Source organism: Hyla sarda, chromosome 8 (genome assembly GCF_029499605.1).
Source record: "Hyla sarda isolate aHylSar1 chromosome 8, aHylSar1.hap1, whole genome shotgun sequence".
NCBI classification, from domain to species: Eukaryota; Metazoa; Chordata; class Amphibia; order Anura; family Hylidae; genus Hyla; species Hyla sarda.
The window spans coordinates 149,256,316-149,273,805 of NC_079196.1; the positions used below are offsets into that span (position 1 = coordinate 149,256,316).

Sequence of the window (17,490 nt, forward strand, 5' to 3'; positions counted from 1 at the left end):
AGTGCTAGAGGGGACAGCCTTAAACGGAATAGATTTGTGGACCAGCAGAATAACCCCTCTAGCATGAGAGGAAAAGGTAGAATGGTAAGAGTGACCGACCCATGCCCTATGAAGGGCCGAGGTGGTTTCAGCTGTCAGATGAGTTTCAGTGAGGCAGAGTATGGCAGGGTGAAACTGTCTCACCGAGTTCAATATTGCATAGCGTTTCGCCACATCCCCCAACCCCCTAACATTCCATCCTATAAAATAGGACCGCCATCAGGGATACCGGAGCAGAAAAGGGCGATTATGTCAACACTGAAATCAAGGGAGCCCACCTGTATATTCCCAGGAAACCTACAGACAGTACATACAGCAACACAAGGATAAACGGAAAACAAAACAAATAAACACCCCAAAACAAGGTACAAATACATCCACACAAGTTGCCGCGTCACACGGCACTCAGGGGCGCTAGTATACCCACACCACTCATAATCAGTCGTACCAAGGAAACACTTCAGGAGATGATCAGTAAAGTGAGAGCATACAGCAGGCATACAATCGGCCAACCTTACACAAGCAAGTATGCATTCGTTCAGCTCCGGAAATGAAAACATGTCATAGATATCTCATACAGTAAGCATATGTGCGCCATCCCCTCCAGAATTCAACTCCCCCCCCACCCTCAAAGGACATACAGGAGAGAAGACTAGTCCGATATTAAGGCAATACATAGGCCCCACACATGGAACTAAAAACATAAAATAGGTAAAATATTCAAATAGGGCCGCTAACAATAAAGCACAATATGGCTCCCATGGTAACCTAAGCTATAATATGCAAAGAAATACATGAGTCAACAACTTCAAATAATAGCAAAATGACATCAGCATGAACACAGGGAGGAACAGTTCAGTCCGGGTCCGGTCCTGGGGAGCCTACACGGGCCCTCCGGCGCAGCTGGGACTCATGGGAATCCCACCATCTCACAGCAGCATCCACTCCTTCAAAAAAGTGGGTGGTACCCAAGGCAACCACCCTCAACCTGGCAGGATACAGCACGGAATATTGTACATCCAAGATCCGCAGTCTCTTTTTGACATCCAAGAAGGAGGCACGCTTCTTTTGCACCTCCGCTGAGAAATCAGGGAAGAAAGAGAGGACGTGATTGTCCACAGTCACGGGTTGATGTTCTCTAGCCAGTCAAAGTATCAGATCCCTGTCACGGTAATGAAGAAGTTTCACCAGCATAGATCGGGGTGGGCCACCAGAGGGAAACGGCCTCGTAGGAACATGGTGAGCTCTTTCCACTGCAAAGAGAGGAGTCAGGTTATCTGCCCCAAATACTTCCTTAAGCCATGTTTCCATATATTCCGTCGGAGAGCGCCCCTCACATTTTTCAGGCAGACCCACTATGCGCACATTATTACGGCGCAGACGATTTTCCAGGTCATCTGCTTTAGCTTTAAGTAGGGCAATATCATGGCTGTGTCTAGTAGAGTCCCGAACCAATGGAACAACTGTATCATCAATGTCGCTGATCCGACCCTCCGCTGCAGAGGTACGGTCAGTCACCTTTTGTAGGTTGTGACGTATAAGTGAGATGTCAGATTGCACAGTTCCCACCTGCACGGTCAGCTGAGAGAGCTGAAATACATTGCATCTTTGTATTTCAGACAAAACAGAAGCCAATGTAGGCTCCGCCTGGGGTTTAGAAGAAACCACTGCAGCCGCTCCAGCAAGCTCAGGAGGAGTACTAGGTAGGGAGACACGTGGATCCTCAATAGAAGCCTCAAAAATATCCTCACAGTCCCTTAAGGGGCCCGGGGGGGGGGGGGGGGGGCACTCCGTGGTCAGGCGAGTCAGGGGACTCAGGGCAAACCTCTCCAATTTGGCTGCCACCTCCTGTTGTAGAGTCAATGTATTTCTACCAGCGGACAACCCACCGGTTCTCTGTTGAGAGGTGCTAGCCCCCTCTTTGTTCCTGCACACCATAGCAAAGTGCAAGTAATGTAGTAGGGAGACCGCTCAGGCAACACGGTAACAGTTTGCAGCACTCAGTTCAGCCAACAGCAGTGAGGGTCAGAGTACTCCTATAAGTTGCAACAGCAGTCAACACTCCATCCAGCCAACAGCTACAGTTATCAGGGCACTCCTTAAAGGCGTAGTATCTTTCAGCACTCAGTCCAGCCAGCAGCAGTAAGAGTAGGAGTCAGAGTACCCCTATATGTTGTGTTAGCGTACAGCACTCAGGCCATCCAGCAGCAGGAATAGACAGTGTACCCCTTTAAGTTGCAGTCGTATTCAGCACTCAGTCCAGCCAGCAGTTGCAGCAGCTGTCAGCACTCAGTCCAGCCAGCAGCAGCTGGAGACAGAGTGCCCCCTTAAGCTGCAAACACTTTCAGCATTCAGTCCAGCCAACAGAAATATGGAGCAGGGTTCCCCTTTAAGATGCAGCAGCCGGCAGCACTCAATCCAGCCAGCAACTCAGCACGCAGTCCCAGGTATGGTGCAAAGGGCAGGAGGGGTCCCCCAAGCCACAGCAGCCCCCCCCCCTCAGCAATGCCCCCACAGCTCCTCACAGAGCAACCCAGGGGACCTCCAGCTGTTGAGACTCCAAGTATGGTGGGCGCCCCTCTCTCACAGGACACTGTCCGCTGACTACCCACAGAAGGGCCAGGTACTCACTGAGGAAAATGCAGGGACCCCGGCAAGAGGCCCTGCAGGCTTGCAAGATGGCGGCCGGCACAGCACGAGGCCGCTCTCCCTCCCGCACCACCGGAACGTCCCTCCGCACCTTCAAGGTCCTTGCCGCTCTCCACAGCCTCCAAGGACGTCGGGGGGCCCAGCAGTCAGCGCAGGTGTCCGGAGGCACCAGCACGCTCCTCCGCGCAGGAACCAGCAGCCGGAGACAAAGGGCCAGAAGGAGTGTCTTAAGATGTTGCCCAGGATCCCGCCGCGGCCAAGGAGAGGATTCCCGCCAGTCTCCACCGCAGGCCTCCCGCTGCTCCCGCACTCCGGTCCCGTCCGCAAGGAGCCCCCAGTCCCGGTAAGAGGCCTCTTCAGCTCCCCAGGGAGCGCAGCGACGGCCAGAAGGGGCAGCAAAGGCCGCAGGCTTCAGGGCCTAGATCTCTCCCCTCAGGTGGGCTCGCACTCTATGCCCCCTCTTCTCCAAATAGCACCTCCACAAGGATCCCCCAAGCAGCAGGGGTCCTACAGGGCAAGGTAGCACACAGGTAGAAGCAGGATGGGTGAGATATCTTCAGGATGGATTACAGGATAGCAGGAGCTCCCCTCACACACGTCTGCTCAGGCAGCCATCCAAGCCACACCCCTGGAAGTACCCCTTTTAAGCTAAGCTGGCAGTAGTACACATGCATGCACTTCCTATTCCTAATTTACTAAGACCACTGTTTCATATGCCAAGCTTCAGTAAACCCTCTGCCCATGTAGAATCGCACTGGATTCTTGAAGAGGCACATGATCCTTTAAAAAAGACTCACGTGATGCTGACTGTACAGCAGCCTCAGAAATGTAGGCATAAACTGTAAATTTTGTGTGCAGGTAGCCACACCCTCTTTAGACAAGCCCATCCTTCTGCCCCAGGTGCAGACGTTATTAAATCCCTTCCCCAACTATCTACTGCTATCTATATACCATAACTTATGAAAGTGCATGTAATAGACCAACTGTGCTGTGGGATGGTTTACACAGTAAAGTACTACAGATGAAATGTGGAGGGAGAAGGCATAACTGATGCACTGGGTTTGCAAGGTGCTGTGTGAGCAGAAAGAAATGAATCCACTGAAGCACAACAAGGAAAGGATTACCCTAAGCACTGAGGGGGAAATAACACTGCAGCACTGTGGACATACAGCAGTAGCTAAGACTGGTATTTATACAAGAGACAGCTGCCCTGAGTTGTATATGGGTGTTCAAAGAAGAAAGGGAAGCCTTTAGTTACCTTTTGTGGATCTTCAACAGGCAGACTGGCTGAGCTTGCATGAACACAGCCCAGGCTTTCTCCCAAGAAGTACATAGTATACCCTATCCCTAATTCTTGTGTTTTGTCCTAGGTCTCTGTTACTACAGAAATCTCAACAGGCAGTGAATAACAGACTGCAAAGAAGCAAGGCATCTAGTAGCCAAATTTTAGTGCCTGATGAAGCAGATAATCTGTGATACGTGTTGCATGATGGGTGATTAAGTGGATTTTACCCTCCGAGTGTGTCCAGCGCCTCTTGATGTCCACCACCTCCTTGGAGGCTCCTTGTTTCTTTGTGTATCTGTTCGAAGGTGGACCGGCTGCCGGCATACTTACACACAAGCCCTTTTCCATTGTTACACTTGGCGAGTGTAACATTCTGGGTGAGCATTGCAATTACCTCTGTTCACCCTTGTTTTTAGTGGTAATGCGCTAGGTAGCGCCCTCTCTATTCCTTTGCTGTTTTTATCTATTGTCTATAGCAGTGTTCCAGATCTCCTGCAATAACACATATGGGGTAAGAAGGGTAATGTTAAAATGTCCAGTTCCTTGGGATAAGCCGCAGCCGCCCCAACCTGAGGTGTCTAGCAGCAACTCCTCTCTTCCATTAAAGGGGTATTCTGGATAGCAAAAATGTGTCCTTTTGTTTCCCTCATGCCCAGTGTAATAACAGTGTAATGTACTTTCATCGACAGCAACAGTGTCTGGGGGAGATTTATAAAAACTTGTGTAGAGGAAGAGTTGTGCAGTTGCCCATGGCAACCAATCAGATTGCTTCTTTCATTTTTCACATGTCTCTTCAAAAATGAAAGAAGCAATCTGGTTGCCATGGACAACTGCACCACTCTTCCTCTACACAGGTTTTGATAAATCTCCCCCTCCATATCTGAAGTGAAGGAACTGATGGAAAACACCTAGTCCTAGGTCCTCTTCATTTCCATATTTGATAGCAAGAATAACTTAGCAAATGCTTTCCATACATTTGAGAGATTTTTTTTATTCAAGAATATATTTTAGCTGTTTATCTATATTACAATATATACACATTCTTACTTGTGAAAAATATCTAGTTAATTTCATTGGAGTCACTGTGTACTTTTGTATATTTATATTTTTGCCATGGGTGTTCAGTTTCTTCAGCACCCATCCACTCCAGCCAACGATTGTAGTAACCACGGAAGCCATCAATTTTCTCCAAGTACACATTCTTCTTAAGGTTCTATAGAGGGAATATCCAAGAATTAGTGCCAACAACCAGCAAATAAAATACCCGACTTGTTTAAAGGAGATTTGCATTCTGCACTCAATGCTTTCCCACCTGTGGGACACCTAAGATCAAGGAGAATACGCCAAACTTGAGGATAGGCAGCTTTCTGATTTGTTTAATTGTTAGAAAATTAGGTTTTATACAGATATGAGTGAAACTACTGCTTCCCCAGTGCTCCAAATTCCTGAAAAAGTTTGGTATGATTTTTCCAGAGATTTACAGCACTTGTAAAGCAAACCTTTCTTATGTCTCCAAGGTGGGATTGATAACGGAACCAAGTTTTTGGACTGGCCCCTTAGACCCCTTCTGCAGGAGGTGCCATCGCTGATAAAGAAGTCAAATCAATTTCTTACTTGCTTGCAAGATGTCTCGTGGCAAGAAACCGGTTTTCTGGCCTCAATAGACATCGAAAGCCTGTATACTAGCATTACACAGAAACTGGGTGCAGAGTGCATTAAAGGGGTACTCCGGCCTTAAGACATCTTATTCCCTATCCAAAAGATAGGGGATAAGGTGTCTGATCGCCGGGGTTCCGCAATCTCTCCTGCAGCACCCACCCGTGTGAGCTCCACGCAGCGCTGGAGGCTCAGAGTCTGAAGCCTCAAGACTACGGGTCGGAGTATCGTGACGTCACGCCCCGCTTGATGACGAGGTGCAAGATGCAAGAGCTGTAACCCACCTAAAACGGACAAGCCGTTTTATATATACCTTTGCACCTCGAAGACTGCAGTGAATTAAGAGGTTTTTCTATGCTTTAATGGTGAGTGCTGCCTGTTCTTTCTTCTTTTGGATACCTTGTCTAAGGGAACTTTTTCTAGACATAATAAATCTACCAATTGACTACCGAGCGGCTTCCCTGTCTATCCTGCTATGATTTCTCTGCTGCTGAGTAAAATCTATAAACTAACCTATGGGTGTAGCTATCTGTGTAAGCTGAAGAGATTCCTGGAGCTTGCACCGGGCTGGAGTGCGTGCAGCACAGACCTATAGTGTTTTATCAGCCACCAGCATCTTCTCATTACTGTTTGTGTGGATCTCCTAGAGCAGTGGTCTTCAACCTGGGGACCTCCAGATGTTGCAAAACTTCAACTCCCAGCATGCCCGGACAGCCAACGGCTGTCCGGGCATGCTGGGAGTTGTAGTTTTGCAACATCTGGAGGTCCGCAGGTTGAAGGCCACTGTCCTAGAGACTGGAGCCTGGGATTATATAATATATATTGGGGGAGGGGTAGTGTAAAATGAATATATTACTCACAGAGTCCTGTTATTTAATCCCAGTATACAGATTGTAGTACAATATAGAGAGCTCTGGACTCCTGGAGGACAGTGAAGAGAAGACGCTGTCTGCTGATAACACATCATCAATCCATGCTGCACACAGGAATCTCTCACACGGATCACTATACTCAGAGGTCAGTTCATAGATCTGTACTTAGCGGCAGAGAAAGCACCGCAGCAGTGATAGCAGGAGAGACATGGGAGCCATGCACAGTATACACCCCTAATATAAATCACTGCCCCTCGCACACACAGTACTAGAATGAAGGATATGCCCATTTGACAGTCACTGACAGTGAGATGGGGTACAAAATCCTTCATATTTCAGGAATGGGGCAAATAAATAAAGTATAAACACCCATAGACGCGGGGCACCCTAAGCTTCACAGGTCTCCTTTAATTTTAAGTCATATGTTTGTAAGAGAAAACATTTTCAACATGTTACAAATTTAATTATTCTTTTTATTGGGCTCCATTTTGATTAGAAAACTAGGTTTACACTACGTTTTTTTAATGTGTTTTATACACTTAAAAAAAAGGTAAAAACAGGTAACGGATGTTAAAGGACAACTGCAGTGGTACACATTTATATATGCCCGTGCCTCAAAAATAAACCAAATAAACTCATACATACCTTCCTACAAGCCCCCGTTGGTCTGGCACAGGCCTCACGGTCCGGCAGTGCTGACGTCATTCCACTTCCTGGGGACGGGGACGCCGCAGAGCCGTCAGCCTATCACTGGCCGTAGCGATGTCCCGCCCCGGTCGGTGATAGGCTGAGCCCACTGTCATGTAAGAAGCCGGCAAGAGCTCCTTACATGACAGTGGGCTCAGCCTATCACAGGCCAGGGCGGGACATCTCTATGGCCGGTGATAGGCTGACGGCTCTGCGGCGTCCCCGTCCCCAGGAAGTGGAATGACGTCAGCACTGCCGGACCGTGAGGCCTGTACCAGACCAACGGGGGCTCGTAGGAAGGTATGTATGAGTTTATTTTGTTTATTTTTGAGGCCCGGGCATATATAAATGTGTACCACTGCAGTTGTCCTTTAACAGATTCTAAAAACAGATTGCTATATGCCATACAACAGAATCAGTTTCCTACTGACTTACATAAAAAAAAAAACAGATGTGTAATACATACTTTTTTGCCGTATACAATAGCATAACAGATACAGCGAAGCAGATACCTAAATGGAGCGTGAACCCAGCCTTATTCCCACCTTTTGTCTAGCCAAGAATGGTTTTGGCTGTGACTTTTACCTTGTCCGCTCATATACTCACTCTGTCAAAGTCTGGTGGGTACTGAGCTGCAAATTCCAGCTGACGGATAACCACTTCATTGGGAGCAACACTTCTGTTCCTCATGTCACGAAGAATATAGGTTAAGTAGTCATAATCTAACCTCTTGATGGCCACATTTATCAGTGTGCTATATACATTGTTATTTGGGCAGAATCCAGCGACCTGCAGAGGAAGTGACCAATCAGATAAGCAGAACATGTGCAACACATCTTAAAAATGCTAAATATTTCTTTCCCGACTTTATCAACTATGAGACACTAAATAGACAATGTAAAATGGTAAAGATTATCAATACCGTCATGTCTTGGAGGAGCTTTAAACCATCTTCTTTTTTATGGCATGCTTTAGCAAGATTGCAAAAGGTATGCATGTTTGGTGCAAATCCTCTCTGTGCCATTGTAGGCAGCAGTTTCTATAACAAAACCAGATAATAAATAAGAGGCATATATAGGTGACATTTTAAGAAAAAGAAAAAAACACAATGGGAGAGATTTATCAAAACCTGTGTATAGTAAGAGTGGTGCAGGTGCCCATAGCAACCAATCAGATTGCTTCTTTCATTTCTTAAAAGGCTGGTAAAAAAAATGAATGATTGGTTGTGATGGATAACTGCACCACTCTTCCCCTATGTACTCAATTTGTTAAGTAAATATACCCATCAAAGACATGTAACAATACATGGTAGTCCTGCCCACAGCAGCCAGTCAGCTTTCCTTTTTCCAGAGCAGATATTGCAGATCTGATTGGTTGTTATGGGTAAGACCCACATAAGACGTTTGAAGGCAGTTTGAAGAAGCACCAACTTTTCCACAGTGGCTTATGCTGCATGTTAACTATTGTGCATCATTCTAGACATCTTAGACCCTTTTGCCTAACTTTATACCACCCGTTGGTTGATTTACTTTATGGTAATATCTTACAGAATATTTTTTTTCGGCAGGCACAGGAATAATAAATGTCGCTCAAAGTACCTTTTTTGACAGATGTCTGCGTTAGCAAACAGGTAAAAAGTGCTTCTTGGTGCTGCAGTGAAGCGTCAAAGAGTCGTAGCCTCCTCCCTTGCCCTGTTTGAGAGACAGATAGGGCTGCGGCTCAGTGCATCTCAGTGGTCAGACTGCCCTAGATCTTCATAACAGGATTACTGAAGTTCTCGCAGTGCGCATATATGACTGCCACTCCATCCACTGTCTATGGAATTAAATAACGCTTGGCTATCCACTGCACTCCCATAGGCAATAAATTGGTCAAGTATGCTCACTCCTGCTCCATTCAGACCTCACTGCACACACAGGGCTGCTGCCTGGTCACATGTGCTTCTCTAACAGCTGGGTAACATTAATATAGAGTAGTGGTCTTCACCCTGCGGACCTCCAGATGTTGCAAAACTACAACTCCCAGCATGCCCGGACAGCCGTTGGCTGTCCGGGCATGCTGGGAGTTGTAGTTTTGCAACATCTGGAGGTCCACAGGGTGAAGACCACTGCTATAGAGCATATCTGTGGTTTAGGAAAAAATTCCCCAAAATCCCGATTGAATGGAGCAGGAGTGCCAAACCTCAATGCACACACAGTGCTGCAGCCGGGTAGTCCTGTGTGTCTGCTCATAAAATGGTTAGTTATGATCACCATTTTCTAGTTTCAAACAGCTAGTAGCAAACAATGCAGAGAAAGAACAACACCCCATTGATAGTATTATTGTGTATTCTCTAAAGAATGGTTTAAACATTTTATGTTGCATCATGTTCTTACCAAAGCTGACTTCAGATTCAATGTTTTACTCCTATTCAACACCAAAGTGTTAAAAAAAGTCAGATCAGGTTGTATTCCATACGCATCCATAATACTTAGGAGTGTCGATTCTGACCCAGATTCTGCTTTGACGACTTCAGCCAAAAGCGTGAAGGTTTTTATTGTAGGGGATACTTTGTCACCTTTCATTTTTTTAAGAATGCCCCCTAGGTCACCAATCAGCGCCAGTCTGTCAGAAGGGGTATTGACATTTGCAAGTGATACCATTTTATCTGTATTTATAGATAGGTCTAAGAGGTTTGGTAGATTGCTGGCATCAAGAGAGGACACACTGGAAAAACCTGCTAAGTCTATAGCCGTGTCATCACTAATATCTGAAGAACTTCTTGAGAGAAGCGGCTGACTCCTTATCTCTTCACAACCTTCCTTTCTTTTCTTCACTCCATTGCTTTTCCTCCCTTGCTCCTCTTTGCCCGCACTTAAACTCAAGGGTGCCAGATCTTTGGATTGCATGAGTAAATGTAGAGCCTCAGCAGCATCTCCTATTCCACAATCTCTGGTGGCACGAATAAGCAAGTTATAAGTGTTTATATCTGGCTTTACACCCATACGCAGCATCTGTCTCCAAACCTGAAACGCAATATGCGACATAAATACATTATAAAAGGAAAAAATTTGTGCAATCTCTTACAAGTCAGTATTGAAGAACTTGATGGTGGCTAGGCAAAATCCCTTTCTAACCAAAATGATCTTCTGAGATGAGAATTCACTAACGTTACCATCTTACATGTGTCTATAACATATCAGATCACCATTCATTTCCAGGATGAAACAGCACCACAAAACCTATTTACAACTGAAAATAGTTTCATGGATTCCATGATGAAGCCATTATCCGGTGAAACATGTTGGGGAGGTTACAGTTTAGTTATTAAATAGCAGTGTGTTATCCCTCAATGCAGGTAGCGATGGACTACAGACACCATGTGCACTAATGTGATGCATAGTAATCTCTCCACATGCTCAGTCACTGTCTGAATTAGCTGGGCTCGGATCAATATATACTGCAGTGGTGCAGCTGAACACCAAGTAATAGAAGTCATAGTTATATATAATGCAGAGCACTGTAGCTTTAGTGATATTCATAGTGTATCTCTGCAATGAATATTCTGACCAAATGTTCTGTCAATAGACAGTATAGTGTGTACACTGAAAAACACTGTAGCAGCTGACTTCTGGACTGTGGTTAGCAACCATAACTACAAGTGGTATATTACTACAGTGCTGGCTGGTATCATTAATAGTTAACACTCATGTATATCATCTCAGTGTAATAAGATGTAATCTCTATTAGCCATAAATATAGATATATATAATAACACTCAGTGAGTGGCATTAGCATTTCACGTATACAAGAGGATGAATAGAGGCAACATCTGTTGCCTCTACAAATATAGCACAACCATGTAGTGTCTACTGTTCCTATGTACAGATAATATCCACATGAGCAACAAATGTTGCTAGCATTATTTGTAAGGCCATGTTAACATACAGTAAAACTGCAATTTTTTACTTTTTATTATAAAACTGCATTTTTATAGTTAAAAGGCAGATTCTTAATAATATGATATGATAATAATGTGTTCTATTGATGTCAAAGGAAAATCATCCTTTAATGCACACGAAGGGGGGGGGGATGTCCATTAACGTTTGATACATTTATTTCATAGGCAAAATTTTAAACAATTTGTTTACATTTTTTTTAACAATTTGTTTACATTATTTTTAACAAAAATATCAGATTTTTTACAGCTAAAAAAGATGTGTGTGTGTTTGCGTGAAGAGCCAAACTGTGTAGGAGTATAATACACTCTTTCAGCATAATTGTCTAGTGGACATTTGGACAGTGAGGTTTGTCAACCATTGTCTTTGGTTTGAATAATGATAACACAATCTTCCAGTAGCACAGGTCATCAGTTGATCATTCCCAGATTTCCCACAAATTCTGTAAGTCTAGTAGTATTAGACAAAAAAAATGTGTTACACTTAAAATCTAACACTAACCATGTGCAAGTAAGGCAGTTTTCAGTACATTTTAATAGAGGTACTCTGCTGGAAAAAAAAAATATCAGCTGATGCAAGAAAGTTAAACAGATTTGTAAATTACTTAAAAATCTTAATCCTTCCAGTACTTATCAGCTGCTGTATGCTCCACAGGAAGTTTTTTTTTTTTTCTTTTCTGTCTGACCACAGTGCTCTATGCTGACACCTCTGTCCAGGTCAGGAACTGTCCAGAGGAGGAAAGGTTTGCTATGGGAACTTAATGCTACTCTGGACAGTTCCTAAGACAAAAAAACAGATAGAAAGGAAATTCAAAAAGAAAAGAACCTTTCTGTGGAGCATACAGCAGCTGATAAATACTGGAAGAATTAAGACTTTTAAATAGAAGTAATTTACAAATCTGTTTAACTTTCTGGCACCAATTGATTTAAAAAAAAAATTATATTATATTAATATATATCTATCTATATATGTTTTCTAGCAGAATACCCCTTTAAGAAATGGATGCCTTGTGGGATGTTGCATTGTTTTGGTTTGTACCTGTAAAGCGTATAAGAAGCCCAGCTTTTCATCCTTTATGCATCCCATAAACAGAACATTGAATATTTCAGGCGTGTTGACACAGACCTTTTGTGAAATTTCCTTAAAGTTAGAGAAAAGAAGGGTCAGAAACAACTTCATTTAGTTTACAAAATAAAATTCAGAAAATGTTAGAAAGTTATTCTCCATCTTGAGACATCACTGCTCAAAGGAATTCAAGGATTAACTAATTTGGAGTTAAGATTACTCTGCACTTAGCAGCTGACACTTAATATCTAGGTTCTACTCTGTGGAATCGTCAAGAAAAAACTAACCAGCGCTCCTACCGCTCATTCTGGTCAGAATGCCAGAAACAATCAATTGGGCTATTTTGGACACTGTCCGATACAAAAACATATTGTCAAAAAATTATTCTTTCTAATATACTTCATAAGAAAATTTTATTTCTTATTTGTAGAAATCATGGCTTTGTCCAAGCTGAAGCACAGGCATGGACAAAGTACAGTAAGTGAGGGTGGGCTAGCACTCCTCTGTGTTCTCTCCTGTCTGATAGCACTCCTCTGTGCTCTCTCCTGTCTGATAGCACTCCTCTGTGCTCTCTCCTGTCTGATAGTACTCCTCTGTGCTCTCTCCTGTCTGATAGCACTCCTCTGTGCTCTCTCCTGACTGATAGGACTCCTCTATGCTCTCCCCTGTCTGAAAGTACTCATCTGTGCTCTCGCCTCTCTGATAGCACTCCTCTGTGCTTTCTCCTGTCCTATCACAGAGGCTAGCTGGAGTTACGTAAAAAGTAAGCAACGCTGTTTTCTTAGGTCCAAGATAAGTGCAAGTCCCAGAAGTGGTACCCTCGTCTATCAGACATTTTTGGCATATCCTATGGATATCCCATAAATGTTAGCGATGCAAACTCCCCACTTTTGTTTGCGGTGGCAGTGGAGCCCCTGACGCTCCTCATCCGACAGGACCGTTTATGTGGGTATGAATATTGGGGGTGGGGACGAACGTATTGGCCTGTATGCTGATGACAGTTTTACCCTATGTTATCCAATTGATGGACCCATTCACAGTTTTCTCCCGCCTGTGCATTAACTTGACAAAATCTGCATTCATGCCTCTGCTGGAGGGAGCATGGCCTTTGGTGGTATGTGGCCTGCCAGTTGTCCAGTCCTTTAAATACCTCGGTATTTACATTAATAGGGACCCCTCCATGGATCTCCAATCTAATATGATCCCCTTACTCCCTATGTTAGAGTCAAATTTAAAATCTGGAGCTCCCTTCCATTGGTTGTGGTGGATTGCATCAACTTAATTAAAATTAATTATTCTCCCTAAATGCCTTTATAGTCTAGAACATGCTGCTTGCCTAAGACCTAAGACCTTTTTTGATACTTTCCAGTCCCTGCTGTCCCCGTTTATCTGGGGCCCTAATCGTCATAAAGTAGCCCTTTCGGTACTACAATGCCCTAAATTGTGGGCAGGCACTTCGCTCCCAGATATCCATTTATACTATTTAGCAGGTCAACTCCGCTACCTTCGCTGTTGGGTCCTATCTGACCCCCTGCCTAGCTCTGAACAAACCCTGGCACGGTTTGCTAATGTTAAATTGATGTCTTTCACTCAAATGCAAGAAAAGTATGATATACATAGGAACTCGTTTTACAAATACCTACAGTTGCGACATGCTCTTTATGAGCAGTTTCCTACAGGGAGCCCCCCAATTTCAGACTAACACCTGATAGGAGTTTTGAAATCCCAAGGTCCTAGAGGGTTGATTTCTGTATTGCACTCACACCTCATTTAGGCCAAAATTGCCCAAAATCCTTTACCAGCTGAAAGGCGTGGCGGGATCATATCCCTGAGATGTCTGCTGAATAGTGTGAGGAGGTTCAGGCATCTCTCACCATGGTTGATCAAATTACATATTATCCATTACAGCTACATTACCCCGGTTAGATTATTAGCAATCGGTCGTTCGGACTCGGCAGCATGCCATCGCTGTCATGCACCTATAGCGGACTTCCGGCACCTTATGTGAGACTGTGCTTATATTATGCAGTTCTGGACAGAAGTCTTACAGCTCTTAGCCACTTTTGTACAACCTGCCCCCCCCCCCCCCGTGACCCCTCTCTTATGCTTTTTTTGGTGTCCTGGATGAGGAGGTGTGGCCTCATCACGTCCGTGTTCTACTCAGAGAATCTCTCTTTATGGCTCTCAAAACAGTGGCTCTTCGATGGAAGGACTCCAGACGTGCTCAAAATGGAAGAAGCTGATTAACTCAACTCTCCCGTTCATGCAAATGGTATACAAAAATAGGAAATGTCCGGATACATTTTATAGGGTGTGGGGTGTATGGTGCTCTTCTCCCCTTACCCAGTGTACTCCTGCTGAAATACGGAGCCTACGCTCCTTTATCCCTTAGGTACCCATCCCCATGATCAATGTATGATTAGTGGTTTCTCCCCCTTTTATGTGATGATTCTCTTTTCTATATCTTCCCCGGGCAGCTTGGGTTTCTACTTTTTGTTGAAGTTACCAAGTACTGTGATGTTGGCGGGTAAGGGCGGACGGTGGTTTTGGTTTTATGTATCTGTACATGATACGTTTGGTATGTTCTTTGTTTGTTTTCATGCCACTGTTACCGGTCTCATCTGTGTAGTATCTGCACATCTACGGTAGGATTGACCATTCTTATCATGATGGTACATACAGTCTAATGCCTTACATTGATGCCTTAATTTTTTTTCTCCTTCTGTATTACTGATCTGAACATGTAAGCGGTGTTTTTTTATTGTTTCAATAAAACGAATTGGAAAAAAAAAAAGAAATGGAAACGCTCTCTCTATTTGCCAGTAAAGTGAATCCTATCCAGTCCATATATTCAAATGGTAGCACTAGGTTAGATGTGATTATCTTTTACGTCTCCAGTTTCCATCAAACCCACTACACTGGTGCCAAAAATCAGGTATCTGGCCCTCCACCTTGCCAGTACACAAATATCCAAGTGCTTGCATACCAAGTGAGAAAAGGTCAAGCCCTGGTGCTTTGAGAGAACGACTATCCAATCCACTGTGTGACAAACCCCAATACAAAGAAAAACTTCACATGAGGTATAAGAAGTCACCTTCTCCTTGTGCCTGCTTATAAACATGACATAAAATGATAATTTATATCTTTCAGTCTTGTGCCGACAGATCAGCACAGTACCATAAATCTTTCTCAAATACAGTAATTGACACCCTAAGGGCATTAAATCTAATGGTGTTTTCTGCTGGGTGCTATTAACCCCTTTACTCCTTAGCCTGTTTTGACCTTAATGACCAAAGCACATTTTCAAAATCTGACAAGTGTCCACTTATTTGGTAAAAACTTTGGAACGCTTTTACTTATGAAAGCGATTCTGAGATAGTTTTTTCATGACTTATTCTACTTTACATTAGTGGTAAATTTGGATTAATATATTCAGCGTTTTTTGTGAAAAACTCCAAAATTTAGCGAAAAAAAAAAGGAAAAATTAGCATTTTTCAAGATTTTACATTTTCTGCTTGTTTGACAAAGTCATGCCACAACAAATTAATTCACATCTACAATTATGTTCCCATCATTTGATAAACATTTTTTACTTTTAGAATGTTAAAAGGTTTATAATTTTAGCAGCAATCTTCCAGATTTTCAAGAAAATGTCAAAACTCAGATTTTGCAGGGATCAGTTAAGTTCTGAGATGGAATTGAGGGGCCTGTATGTTAGATACCCCCATATATCACCCCATTTTAAAAACTGCACCCTTTAAAGTAGTCAGAATGACATTAAAGAAGTTTATTAACCCTTTAGGCATTTCAAAATAAAAAATCATGTTTGTAAGTCGCCTTATTCAGTGTGCCATAACTTTTTATTTTTTCACCGACACAATTGTGTGAGGACTTTTTTTTTGCGGGGACATGTTGACGTTTTTAGGGGGAATATTTTTGGGTGTGGTTTTGGGTGTACAAAATATATACATAGAATTTATTTCATTGTTTTTTTATAAATATTTTGCATTTTTTCAAATATTTTTTGGTTCTTTTTCAAATTTTTTATGTTTTTCAATTTATTTTTTTACTGTCATACACATAATTCAGTGGAAACACATCTATACTCCACTGAATTATGCCTATGCCTGTCAGTTTTACACTGGCAGGCATAGGATGGTAGATCACCCTCTACCTTAGGTGGAGGCTGATCAGCTTCTTTTGCCACAACAACGGAGGCCATTATCAGGCCTCTGGTTGCCATGGTAACCATTGGTGCTCTGCTTTCCCTTTGCACAGCGCTGATCGGGAACAGAAGGAGCGCTCTCCCTCTGTAACCCTAATAGACGCTACAGTCACAGTGACCGTAGCATCTATAGGGTTAATTCAGGATCGGAGCACGTCTCTGATCCTGAGTGCTGCGGGTCGCCTCCTCCGATGGGGCCCCCCCTCTCCTCTGATCGCTTCACTGTGTGAAACATCGGGGGAGATGGCAAAGGAGGAGACCCCCGCAATATCATTGCTATGTGTCTGTCAGTACTGACAGACCAATAGCAGCGATCGCTGGCCAGGGACCGCTGCCATTGGTCCTTGGCCGGCTTCAGGGACGCTCGGCTGTGCAGCACAGCTGAGCTCAGTAAACTGTCACAGCGCAGTCATGGCTGTAAATGTTGGCACTCCTGAAATGTTTCAAGAAAATGAAGTATTTCTCACAGAAAAGGATTGCAGTAACACATGTTTTGCTATACACATGTTTATTCCCTTTGTGTGTATTGGAACTAAACCAAAAAGGGAGGGAAAAAAGCTAATTGGACATAATGTCACACCAAACTCCAAAAATGGGCTGGACAAAATTATTGGCACTCAACTTAATATTTGGCTGCACACCTTTTGGAAAAAATAATTGAAATCAATTGCTTCCTATAACCATCAATAAGCTTCTTACACCTCTCAGCCGGAATGTTGGACCACTCTTCCTTTGCAAACTGCTCCAGGTCTCTCTTATTGGAAGGGCACCTTTTCCCAACAGCAATTTAAAGATCTTTCCTAAGGTGTCCAATGGGATTTAGACCTTGACTCATTGCTGCCACTTCAGAACTCTCCAGCGCTTTGTTGCCGTCCATTTCTGGGTGCTTTTTGACATTTGTTTGGGGACATTGTCCTGCTGGAAGACCCAAGATCTTGGACACAAACCCAGCTTTCTGACACTGGGCTGTACAGTGCGACCCAAAATCCATTGGTAATCCTCAGATTTCATGATGCCTTGTACACATTCAAGGCACCCAGAGGCAGCAAAACAACCACAAAACATCATTGAACC

At 43.8% G+C, this 17,490-nt stretch overlaps 1 protein-coding gene across 3 annotated transcripts in view; it reads right to left on the reverse strand.

The window, feature by feature from the left end:
- Positions 1–4,950: 4,950 nt before the first annotated feature.
- Positions 4,951–17,490, reverse strand: part of PTCD1 (pentatricopeptide repeat domain 1) — a 28,972-nt gene continuing 16,432 nt past the window's right edge. For 2 of the 3 annotated variants that reach the window (XM_056535777.1, XM_056535776.1), the window contains exons 6-10: positions 12,165–12,266; positions 9,564–10,193; positions 8,111–8,227; positions 7,795–7,977; positions 4,951–5,186 (exon numbers count right to left, since the gene is read on the reverse strand). In XM_056535777.1, the coding sequence (XP_056391752.1) occupies positions 5,034–5,186; positions 7,795–7,977; positions 8,111–8,227; positions 9,564–10,193; positions 12,165–12,266 (1,185 nt within the window). In that variant the 3' untranslated portion in view covers positions 4,951–5,033. Of the gene's footprint in view, positions 5,187–7,794; positions 7,978–8,110; positions 8,228–8,786; positions 9,004–9,563; positions 10,194–12,164; positions 12,267–17,490 lie in introns of those variants that run through there. The other variant, XR_008847170.1, reaches the window with a different exon arrangement.